Here is a 10,586-nt window from a genome sequence, read left to right on the forward strand (position 1 = left end):
GAGAGTGTGGGTTCCATAGTGGCAGAGACATTTAGGTACTTTGTGCCTGTTCACCATTGTGTCCCCAGCTACCAGGAGGTGGCATATAGACACACAATAAATACTTACTTCAATGAATGAGTGTATAAACAGCATTCATTCCTGCATCATTCACTCCACACACTTTTATTGAGCACCTATTATATAACAAGCACTGTCCTGGGAGCTGAGGATAAAACGGTGACCATGACAAGTCACATGGTGCTTATGTTCTGGTAGAGGAGATGGATAAGAAACAATACACTTAGAAAAGTTTTATTATATATTTTAGGAGGTGGAAAGTACTGTGGAAGAAAGTGGGGGATCAATGAGATGGTGTGTTCCGAGGAGGCCTCCCTGAGAAGGGGACATCTGAACAAAAACAGGAAGGAAATGAGGATGCTGTGTGCAAATCTGGGGAAAAGCATGCCAGGCAGAGGGAACGCCTGTGCAATGGTCCTGAGGCAGAACTGTGCCAACATTTTTACACAGAGTTCATTCCCCTCATTTTACATGGAGTCTCAGATAGGTCCAGCTTCTTTCTCAAGGTCTCACAGAGGGACCTGTGGGGTGGGAAATGAATCTCATTTCTGGGAGACATCTGGCTGGAGAGGCCTTGGTCAGGCGGTATGCAGAGACAGCAATGGGAACATTGGGGAGGTAGACCTGTCCCCAGCGCAGCACCAATTTGAGGCTGTAGATGGAAATAGGAAACTATTCTCCTGCTTGCCTCCCACCCCCCCCCGGGCAATAGCTAGGTGGGGTCGCTTGGGGGCAGGAGGGTCCCACCAGAATCCCCTGACTGCTCCACACTGTTCCAGGTATCAGTGGGGAGAGAGAGGAGACCTCAGACCAGCACGGACTTCCTGAGGCAAGCTGAGGTAAGTGCTGAGATTCACATATTCATTCAACTAACACTCATTGAATGACCACTTAGGCGCCTGGTGCTGAGAGCTCCCTTCACACCTGCACAGCCCTGTGAGTTGGGGGTTGTTCAGATGCCCCCTTTATAGCTGAGGAGACTGAGGTCCAGGATGTGGAAGGCACACAGCCAGGAAGTGATGGAGTCGGTAGTTAAACCCAGGAGTTATGCTCCAGAGTCTTCACTGCCCTGGGGTAAGCCAATAAGTGTTTGCTGTATGGGTAAGTTCTGTCTTGGGTCTAACCCAGCACTTTCATGATGCTCTGGAAAAATAGATCCTCAAATTTAGGGCTGAAAACAGCACAAACACCACCTTCCTAAACAAAAGGACATTGAAGGAGTCTAGGGGAGCGTGGGAAAGGGACCTAGAAGGGAGACCAAGGGCTCTGCCTAGATATGGGGAGGAAAAGCTTCTAGGAGGAGGAGATATTAGAGCTGGGGTTTTGAAGTTTGAATAAGAGTTTGCCAGAGAGAAGCTTAATGAATTTACTTTATTCATAAATTTATTCATTCAAACACTCCCTGCTTCCCCCACACGTCTGCCTCATGCTGGCTGATGCCAGGACCCCCAGTCTTGGGAAGGCAAAGCCAGACACAGACATGTGTCTGGGACCAGGACTGAGCCAGAGCAGGAGACAGGGCTAAAGGTACCAGACAGGGAACCAGTATTCTTCCTGTGGAGTCAAAGAGAGCTTCCTAGAAAATGGATTGTTTGAGATGAATTTTAAAGGAGGAGTAGGAGCTCGCCAAACAAGGTAGCTTTGTTTGATACATGTTGGGCCTGAGGGATCTGTAAGGAGCAAGGGACCACGCTCAGGCCAAAAGATCATTAAAAATACAGTAAATCCTTGATTTTGCGGACCTCTATTTAATGGACTTCGGATTTAGTCGACAAAATTTCCAGTCTGTATGTCATATATGAAAATTAACACCCTGTTAATTTTAAAATGCTTTTAACCAAGATTTGCTCATAATTAAATTAACAGGTTATTTTTTTATTAATTTACTGTTATTTTTAACAAATTTTAGTGAATAGGCCATATGTTGGAAAAAACACTGTAGTAATTTCGCTGACATAAATAAATATTACGTATCTACAACTATAGTCTACATATTTAAATCCAAGAGTCACTGCTAGCAAACAGCGGTCCGGGAATGACTAGCACGTGATCGCACAGCATGTCGCAGTAATTGGTTCTGCTGTGCGCCATGTGACTTGATGTTCTTATATGTGAATTTGTTTACTCCCGGGGACTGGTGAATGCACGCATTTACTAGACCTATTCAGTATAAATTTAAAATTACTGTAATACATATATAAAACTTTTCTGTGAAGTTAAACTTTTCATACATAATTTTAATTAAACAAACATGTCTACATAAGTAAAAACAGGTAAACTAACTAATTTGTCAATTTTTCAACATACGCATTCGGAAAAACTACTTTCTTATATAACAGACTTTCGGCCTTCATGGATACCCCCTCACTAGAATTAGTCCGTTAATCAAGGTTTTACTGTAGTCGAGGAGAATGGGCGATGGTCGCATCAGAATCCCAGAGCTCAGCGCTCCCTAGAGGGGCAGGTGACAGGGAAGCAGGAAGGATCCCAGCAGCTCTCAGCTGGTAAAAAGGGAGCTTTCTCTCCCTCTGGGAGGCTCCTGGGCCATCTCTGAGGCCAGGACAAAGAGGACCAGGTTGGAAATGGAGGGGCGGATTCTGGGCACACTGAGTCTCGGGGGCTCTGTCCGCATTCCTGTGTCTCAGTTTTCTTTGTAAATATGGAATCCCTAGCAGGGCCTGGGCAACTGTCAGAGTCAACCTGGGTTGGGGTGCCAGAGGAGATGAGGTATAGGGGGACTAGGTGGGGGAAAATTTCAATAGCTTACTAACCTGAGCAACTGTACATTGCAGCCAAGTGTTGGGGTCCCCAGGTGGCTCAGCAAAAGTGTTTGGCCCATCCGGATCTTCAGTGAGTGTTCTCCCCAGGTGCGTCCCCTTGGACCAATCCCAAATCCGGAGACCACGATGAAGTGTTTCCGGCCCTTGAAGACAGAAGTGGTCCTGACTGTGGTCCTCTGCACCTTCACTCTCCTCTTCCTCCTCTTCAGTCTGTACATGTCACCACTTTCCTGTGGGGACCTGAAAGAGCCGCTGGGCACCCCCACGGCTCTGACCTGGGGACCTCCGCCCACCTTTCCCCCGCCTGCCCCCTGCCAGGCCAACTTTTCTGTGGCCAAGCTGCCGGACTTCGCCCAGCAGCCACAGCACGTGCGTGACTTCCTGCTGCACAAGCACTGCCGCGACTTCCAGCTGCTGCAGGACGCTCCGCTGAGCAAGTGCGCGCAGCCAGTCTTCCTGCTGCTGGTCATCAAGTCGTCGCCCAGCAATTACGAGCGCCGGGAGCTGGTGCGGCGCACTTGGGGCCGCGAGCGGATGGTGCAGGGCCTCCGGTTGCGCCTTCTCTTCCTGGTGGGCACGGTCCCAGAACCGAACGAGGCTCGCAAGGTCAACCAGCTGCTGGCGCTGGAGGCCAGGGTTTATGGTGACATCCTGCAGTGGGACTTCCACGACTCCTTCTTCAACCTCACGCTCAAGCAGGTAGGCTGGCGGGAAGTCACCTGATCAGGCCACCTGTCCTTCCTTCCCAGTTCACCACCATCTCCTCTCAGGGGCCCAAGGGGACCAGCAGACCCCTACCCCCACCTTACCCCCTCTACTGTCTTCATGGCATCTGAAGTTCATTTCCTCGAGGGGAGGCAGGGAGAAGGTGCAGGCTGGCCAGAGACCACAAGCCTGGCTATAGAGGCCTGATGACCCAGGTTGAAATTCAGGCTCCGTGCTGCCCTTAATGATGGTTCACCTCTCTGTGCCTCAGTTTCCTCATCAGGGAAATTGGGATATTAATTGGACTCACCCACCTCTGAGGGCTGCTGTAAGGATTACATCAGCCCTGATATTAGCCCTGAGATAATAGGCACCTGGACCAGTGCCAGGCTCTCAAATAATATTGGCAATGGGGTGGGGGGAGGCAGGTACTGAACAGAACACATCTCGTTTATTTGGTTTGGTTCTGTCTCCCCAGGAGGCCCAGTCTGTGCAGTGGGTACTCAATAAAGACTTTTTTTCTCATCCAAGGATATTTTTTCCATTGCTTTTCAGAGAGAGTGGAAGGGAGAGAGAGAAACATCGATGTGAAAGAGACACATCGATTGATTGCCTCCCGCACATGCCCCAACCGGGGCCAGGGATTGAGCCTGCAACCAAGGTACGTGCCCTTGGCCAGAATCGAACCTGGGACCCTTCAGTCCCCAGGCCAATGCTCTAACCACTGAGTCAAACTGGCCAGGGCAAGACTTACTTTTTTTTTTTTTTAATCCTCACCCGAGGACAAGCTTAGAGAAAGAGAGAGAGATACATTGATCAGTTACCTTCCATACGCTCACCAACTGGGGATCAAACCCACAACCCAGGTATGTGCCCTGACCGGGAATCAAACCAGCAACCTTTTTGTACACGGGATGACGTTCTACCAACTGAACCACTCTGGCCAGGCAATAAAGATGTTTTTGATGGACAAGAACCCATGACAGGTAGAGAGAATCCACATGCAGAGGAGGAATTGGAGGCTCCAAGGATCAACCCAGGTTGGGGGCTTGGGGTGGAGCAAGCTGAGTAAGACCCAGTTTAGGTTCCTGCTCCTAGTAGGTACAGACAGGTCTAGGTTCAAGACCTCAAGGGGCTACTTCTGTGTTATGTGATCTTGCTCAAGGCACTGTCTCTGGACACCTCCATTTCCTCATCTGTAAATGGGATTGAAGACCACACCTGCCTCCTGTGCTTGCATTAGGGATTCAAAGCAGGGTAGGCCCTGAGGATAGTACCTGGCAGGCAGCAAATGTTATTATGAAGGAAACTAAAGCCAAAGCAAGCAGGGGGCCAGGACCCTTCAACATGCCATAGTCTTAACACAAAACACCAAAGGACATGGTAAACATTAACTTAACAAACATGAATCTAGCCCCTGGGAGGCATTGAGCCCAAAGTGGGTGCTGGGAACATGGCACGGGTAGGAGACACAGCCCCCACCCAGGGGGAGCCTAGAGTCTGGTAGGGGAGGTAGATGTTCAATGACAACCACACAAGTAATTATATAAGAGCAGCACTCAGCCAGGCAGAGGCTGAAGGAATAGCAATAAACGTAAATGTGACAGTTTTCTTGGCGCTTTACAGAACATCTCTCTGGATCCCCAGCAATCCTTTAGGCAGGCCCTGAGATGAGGCCTGAATGGAAAGTTGGAAACTGAGGCACAGAGAGGAGCAGTTGGTTGCTGAGGTCACGTCACAGGGTGGGAGGCCTTGAACCCAGGCTATGTTGACCGGGGACACATCTTCACCAGGGCTCGATGGGCTGGGGCAGCCAACAGGGACCTGAGGCTGACTGTCCCAGCCCTTAAGCCCATATGCCCTGTCCACCCACCTGCAGGTGCTCTTCCTACGGTGGCAGGAGACTCGGTGCACCAAAGCCAGCTTCATACTCAACGGAGACGATGATGTCTTTGCACACACAGACAACATGGTCTCCTACCTGCAGGGCCACAACCCTGACCACCACCTCTTTGTGGGGCAACTGATCCAATACGTGGGCCCCATCCGGACCCCCGGAAGCAAATATTATGTGCCAAAGATAGTGACACAGGATGAGCACTACCCACCCTACTGTGGAGGTGGTGGCTTCCTGCTGTCCCGCTTCACGGCTGCTGCCCTGCGCAGGGCTGCCCCCACCCTAGAGCTCTTCCCCATCGATGATGTCTTCCTGGGCATGTGCCTGAAGCAGGAAGGCCTGAAGCCCGCCTCACACAGTGGTATCCGCACTCCCGGCATTTGGCTCCCCTCACCGCGTTTGTCCTCCTTTGACCCCTGCTTCTACCGCGAGCTGCTGCTGGTGCACCGCTTCTTGCCGTATGAGATGTGGCTCATGTGGGATGCACTGAGCCGGCCCAACCTCATCTGTGGCAAGCGAATGCAGATCTTCTGAGGTGGTGTCAGGGCCCCTAGCCTCTAGGCTCCTGTCTGCACCCCCACAGGAAGGGGGAACATTTTCCTCTCAAGAAGCTGAGACTTTTGACCTCCTAGGGCATAGGCGGGTGCCAGGGAGGGTTTGATGAGTGAATAGTTTTTTGTTGTTTATTTTTTCAATATGTTTTCATTGACTTTAGAGAAAGAAGAAGGGAGTGGGAGAGAGAAATATCGATGAGAGAGAAACATCTATTGGCTGCCTCCTGCGTGCCCCTCACCAGGGACTGAGCCCGCAACCTGGCATGTACCCTGACCAGGAATCGAGCCAGCCACCTCTTGGTGCCTGGGATGATTCTCAACTAACTGAGCCACACCAGCCAGGGCTGATGAGTGAATAGTTTTATGGTAAATTCCTACACATCCTTCAAAACTCACCCAGTACTGCTTAGACCATGTTCATCATCCTTCCTAGACTCTCAACTGGAAGGACCATCTCTTTCTGTAGCAGCAGCACTTCTGCCAGGGTTCCAGCTGCTGCTGCTACTTCCATCCTATTTGAGTCAAAGTCCCACATCCCAGCCCCGACCTTGATCATGTGCTGAACCCTAAATAGTGGCCAGCCTCTCCTTGGTAGTGAATCTGCAGTGGTTTAATCGTGGGTGAGTTCTGGCCGTGGTTCAAAGCCAATTGGGAATTCCTGGGTTCACATGCAGCTGAAGGGAGGGAGAAGCATTCTTTCAGCCAGGGAAAGGGGTTCAGATACTGACCCCTTCCTGGGTCTTGGACCCCTCAGATGGTAGGAGGAGCCAGAGAGGCCATGAATGGGACCAACCCTCCCTGCCTGTAATATCAAGTGCTGTAGTGATGGAAATATTGAGCAGAGGAGGGAGGCAGATGTCTCTCTGAGGCTATGAAGACTCAGTATCCTGGAGTACCTGGCAGGACCCAGCCCCCACACCTGGGCTCCCCAAGAACTCAGGGAACAGTATTGGGACCAGAGGGGTCTTCACTAGCCCCAAGGCCAGCACAAATACCCCAGTGCCCAGAGAAGGAGGAGGTTCAGGTCCTTGAGTGGCCCTGAGCTCTTGGAACACAGGACTGACCCCTCATCCCAGGGGCCTAATTAGGGAGATCTAAGCAAATTGGTGAACCCCAACCTTGCTGGCTTTGGACAAGTGTCTGGGACTTGGGCCTCACAGGCATTGGGGTGGTGGCCGGGCATCTCAGGCAGCAGAGTACGGGTCCTCAGAAAATAAAATGTTTGGCAAAGACCTGGAGGTCCTTTTTTTTTTTTTTAAAGTTATTTACAAGTTTTGACTCAGACAATCTACATCATTTGTAAAAGTCTTATTTCCAGTAGAAAATATACAGACAGAGTGGAGCTGCAGGAGTCTTGATCATGCCAATCTGACTTTACCCCATCCCTGCTCACACACTCACCATGGCTCCCAATTGCTCTAAGTTTATATCCCCCTAAGACTGATTCTCACTGCCAGCTTGATGATAGGCTCAGGAGAGAGAGGCAGGGGGGTGACTCTGCTCCTGTCTGCATAGGACACTGGGCCCACCTCAGCTTCCTGCTTCTGGCAAGGCCCCTTCCCAATCCCACCCAACTTCCTCTCCTCCCTGGCTCACCGCCTCCCACTAGGACTGTGGCTCTACTGTCCTCTATCCTGCCTTCTCTCCCTTCTTTAAGTATTTATTGTGCACCTACTGTGTGTTGCACACTTTGCCCAGTATTCTTTCTCCCAGCCTCATGTGAAGGGTCAGCAGATAGAGACCCACCTTATAGCAAGGAGATTATATCATATGATTCCCATCTCAGGATGAAGGGAGGATACAAGTGAGAAGAATGACCAGAGTTAAATCAATAAATATACACTGTGATTCACTTGGATATTCATGTGTGTGTGTGCGTACCATTAAATGGGCATTACATGACATTAAGGTCCTCCCAGGATTTGAATCCTGCACCTGGCCTTTCCCTCCTTGTCTGGTCTTGGCAAGCAGCCATCCCCTATGCCTTAGTTTCCCCATTTTGTACTGTGACCCAGGCTCATCCTTTTTTCCTGAGCAAATCCAAAAAGTTGCTTTGAATTCTGCAGAAGTTTTATTTACTGTTGGGGAGATGGCAAGATGGGGTGTCAAATGCCGAGAGGGTGGTGCCTGGGGCTCCTCGGATATGAAGACATTTGATCCTCAGTGTCTCACATCTTTGTAAAGTCAAGGATCCTCCAAGCCAGGGTGGAGACTGTTTTTCCCCCCAGTTGGTCCCACAGAAGACAAGTGATCTAGGGTAGGTGGTGAGTTCCCTGTCCCAGGAGGTAATCAACAATGTCCCCCCAGACATGTGGCTTTATGGTGCTGTATGGCTTCAGGAGTTCACCAGACCAGATCTTCTGGGTCTCTGGCTCCCCCAAAGTCATGCCCTAGGAAGGCTCAGTGGGGACAGAGGGTCAGCAGGTCTTGCCAGGTGCAGCCACTGAGGCAGCAGTGGCGGGCAGGGTTGGTGGCAGCTGCCCGGCGGCGGTGGTGGTGGTGATGGTGAGAGGCCTGGGGTAGGGGCTGTGGGTCGAGTACCAGCATGGGGTCCTCATTGGCCATCAGGCCATGGAGATGTCGTCCTTCCAGCCATTGCAGCAGCTCACCTGGGGAAAGAGTCAAGTTCAGCATAGATAGGGACCCCAGAAGACCCCCCATTCTGTGTGTACACCCCTGGTCATATCCCTCTGAGTGCCCCACCAAACACTCGTCATGCACACAAATAGTGAGTGACACTGTGCCTACTGTCCACTGGGCACAGATTTAATCACCCATCCAGGCGTGTGCATGCTTGACCAACACCCACACTCGAGTCCCTTGCAGTGCACACTCACATGTGCCAGCTATCACATGGATCCACAGACACTTTAGAGAGCAGAAGACAGCAGAAGTGACATGTGACACATGCACATGGGTGTGCAGAGTGGGTACACATGGACACACACACCCCTAGATGAGCACACACATGTACATGCCCTCAAACCCCTTCCCAGTGCCCCCACCTGCCATGTGCGCCTCTACACACCTGTCTGTACCTGTGTCACAGACATATGAACGCAGGACACGTGTGGCACACGTGCACACAAACCTGCTTTATGCTCTCTGCACCAGGGCCAGGACTAGGGCGAGGAGAGTGAGCACTGGCCTTCTGGAGCACAATTTAAGGCAGCGCCACAACAACAATCAAAATCAATCATATTTTAATGCAATATTTTTAAAAATTAAAATTAATACAAAAATGCATGAAGATCAAAATAGTGAAATGGTAAAGATGGACCTGACTGTGCGCTTGCCAGACTGTCTCCCGCCCTGGGCCTCGCCCCGGGGTCCGCCCAGCGGGGGAAGCGGGGAACACGCCGCACGGCCGGCAGGTGGACTCCCAGGGGCCGGTGCAAACCCGCCCCAGCCGGCGCCCACACGCGCCCCGTGCCCACTTAGAGACCCGAGACAGCCCCTGCCCGCCGCACTTACGGTCACCGCCAGCCACTGGCCGCCCGGCCTCGGGGGACCAGCGCGGACCCCCACACACTCGCACCAGTGCACGAACGAAATGGTGGCCACACAGCTTCTCTGGCGCCTCCGGGGCGGGCGGGCGGCCCAGAGCCAGTACCAGGGCCGGGCTCAGCAGCACCAGCGCCCAGGGGAGCGGGCGAGGGTCCATAGTGGCAGGAGGCGCCCGAGCCCAGGAGGCACCCCCCTTATAGGCGCCCAGCCTGCCCCAGCTGGGGACCTTGGAGGGAGGAAGCATGTGAGAGGGCCCAGGGAGAGGGTCAAGGGCAGGGGCAGGGCGAATTCAGTGTAAGCCCTGCCACTGTTTTTCTTCTTTGTAATGCTAGTGCCTGACTTAATTAAGCTTTAATTATGAGGGCAACCGCCTTAGTGACGGTGATCTCCAAAACACACGTGCCCGCGGAGCACCTAGATGAAGTGCCAGGTGACCTTCCCCATGAAGCTCCTCTGTTTTAGAGATTTCGGTTGATTTTGATAACTGACCATTTGGGCCACTTGCTTTCTCTCTTTCACTCGTTAAATTAGCACTGTCATGTTTTAAATTCACCAATAAAGGATGAGTCTTCAAAACCCAAGGCCTCCTGATCCTCAATGCCAATAAAAGCAGAGCCCCAGACCTAAGCGTGTTCTCTCTCTCTGCCTGCCACTTTGCTGCGGCCCCAAGTGTGTTGTGTCATTTCCAGGTCCTATAAGTAATAAACCTTTATTTTTTTCAAAGTCCCCAGATGGTTATTGATGGTGTCTTGTAATCATAATAAACACAGGGGCTGATCCAGCCACAATGTTGGTTATTGATAGGCTGAGAAGGGCCCAGAACAGCGGGAGTCCCTCTCCCTGGGCCTTGGGTGTATCTCCCTAGGGTAGACTGCTGACTGAGGAGTTTTTATTACTATTTTTTTAAACCATTTTAAAGAAGTGAAATAGATAAATAGAGAAATAATGTCATGGGATGGAGGCACTCAGCCAGCTGAGACCAGGGGCACCTAGAATCTTGTTGTTACAAGGGTACACATAACAAAACCCACACTTGCCCAAAGCTGCAGGAGGCTAGGCCCTGGAGCTAGGGTGCTGGCTTTC

At 51.4% G+C, this 10,586-nt stretch overlaps 2 protein-coding genes across 2 annotated transcripts; one reads left to right on the forward strand and one right to left on the reverse strand.

Moving 5' to 3' along the window:
- The first annotated feature begins 966 nt into the window (after positions 1–966).
- Positions 967–6,671, forward strand: B3GNT3 (UDP-GlcNAc:betaGal beta-1,3-N-acetylglucosaminyltransferase 3). Its single transcript, XM_087816049.1, has 3 exons — positions 967–1,134; positions 2,928–3,539; positions 5,425–6,671. The coding sequence occupies exons 1-3, from the start codon at positions 1,108–1,110 to the stop codon at positions 5,974–5,976; spliced, it is 1,191 nt and encodes a 396-aa protein (XP_087672175.1). The 5' UTR covers positions 967–1,107; the 3' UTR covers positions 5,977–6,671.
- Positions 6,672–8,396: 1,725 nt separating this feature from the next.
- Positions 8,397–9,660, reverse strand: INSL3 (insulin like 3). The gene is made up of 2 exons (XM_016210827.2): positions 9,471–9,660; positions 8,397–8,605 (listed from the first exon to the last, which is right to left on the reverse strand). Exons 1-2 carry the CDS (start codon positions 9,658–9,660, stop codon positions 8,397–8,399), a joined length of 399 nt encoding a protein of 132 aa, XP_016066313.1.
- Between the last annotated feature and the right edge of the window lie 926 nt (positions 9,661–10,586).

Source organism: Miniopterus natalensis, chromosome 4 (genome assembly GCF_054644295.1).
Source record: "Miniopterus natalensis isolate mMinNat1 chromosome 4, mMinNat1.hap1, whole genome shotgun sequence".
Taxonomy (NCBI): domain Eukaryota; kingdom Metazoa; phylum Chordata; class Mammalia; order Chiroptera; family Miniopteridae; genus Miniopterus; species Miniopterus natalensis.

Excerpts from the sequence above, each read along its gene's own strand:
- B3GNT3 (XM_087816049.1), top strand. The coding sequence starts at position 1,108 with ATGCTCCAGAGTCTTCACTGCCCTGGG. Across the intron at positions 1,135-2,927 it reads AGAGTCTTCACTGCCCTGGG|GTGCGTCCCCTTGGACCAAT; the intron begins GTAAGCCAATAA and ends TGTTCTCCCCAG. Across the intron at positions 3,540-5,424 it reads TCAACCTCACGCTCAAGCAG|GTGCTCTTCCTACGGTGGCA; the intron begins GTAGGCTGGCGG and ends ACCCACCTGCAG.
- INSL3 (XM_016210827.2), bottom strand. The coding sequence starts at position 9,660 with ATGGACCCTCGCCCGCTCCCCTGGGCGCTGGTGCTGCTGAGCCCGGCC. Across the intron at positions 8,606-9,470 it reads GCCAGTGGCTGGCGGTGACC|GTGAGCTGCTGCAATGGCTG; the intron begins GTAAGTGCGGCG and ends CTCTTTCCCCAG.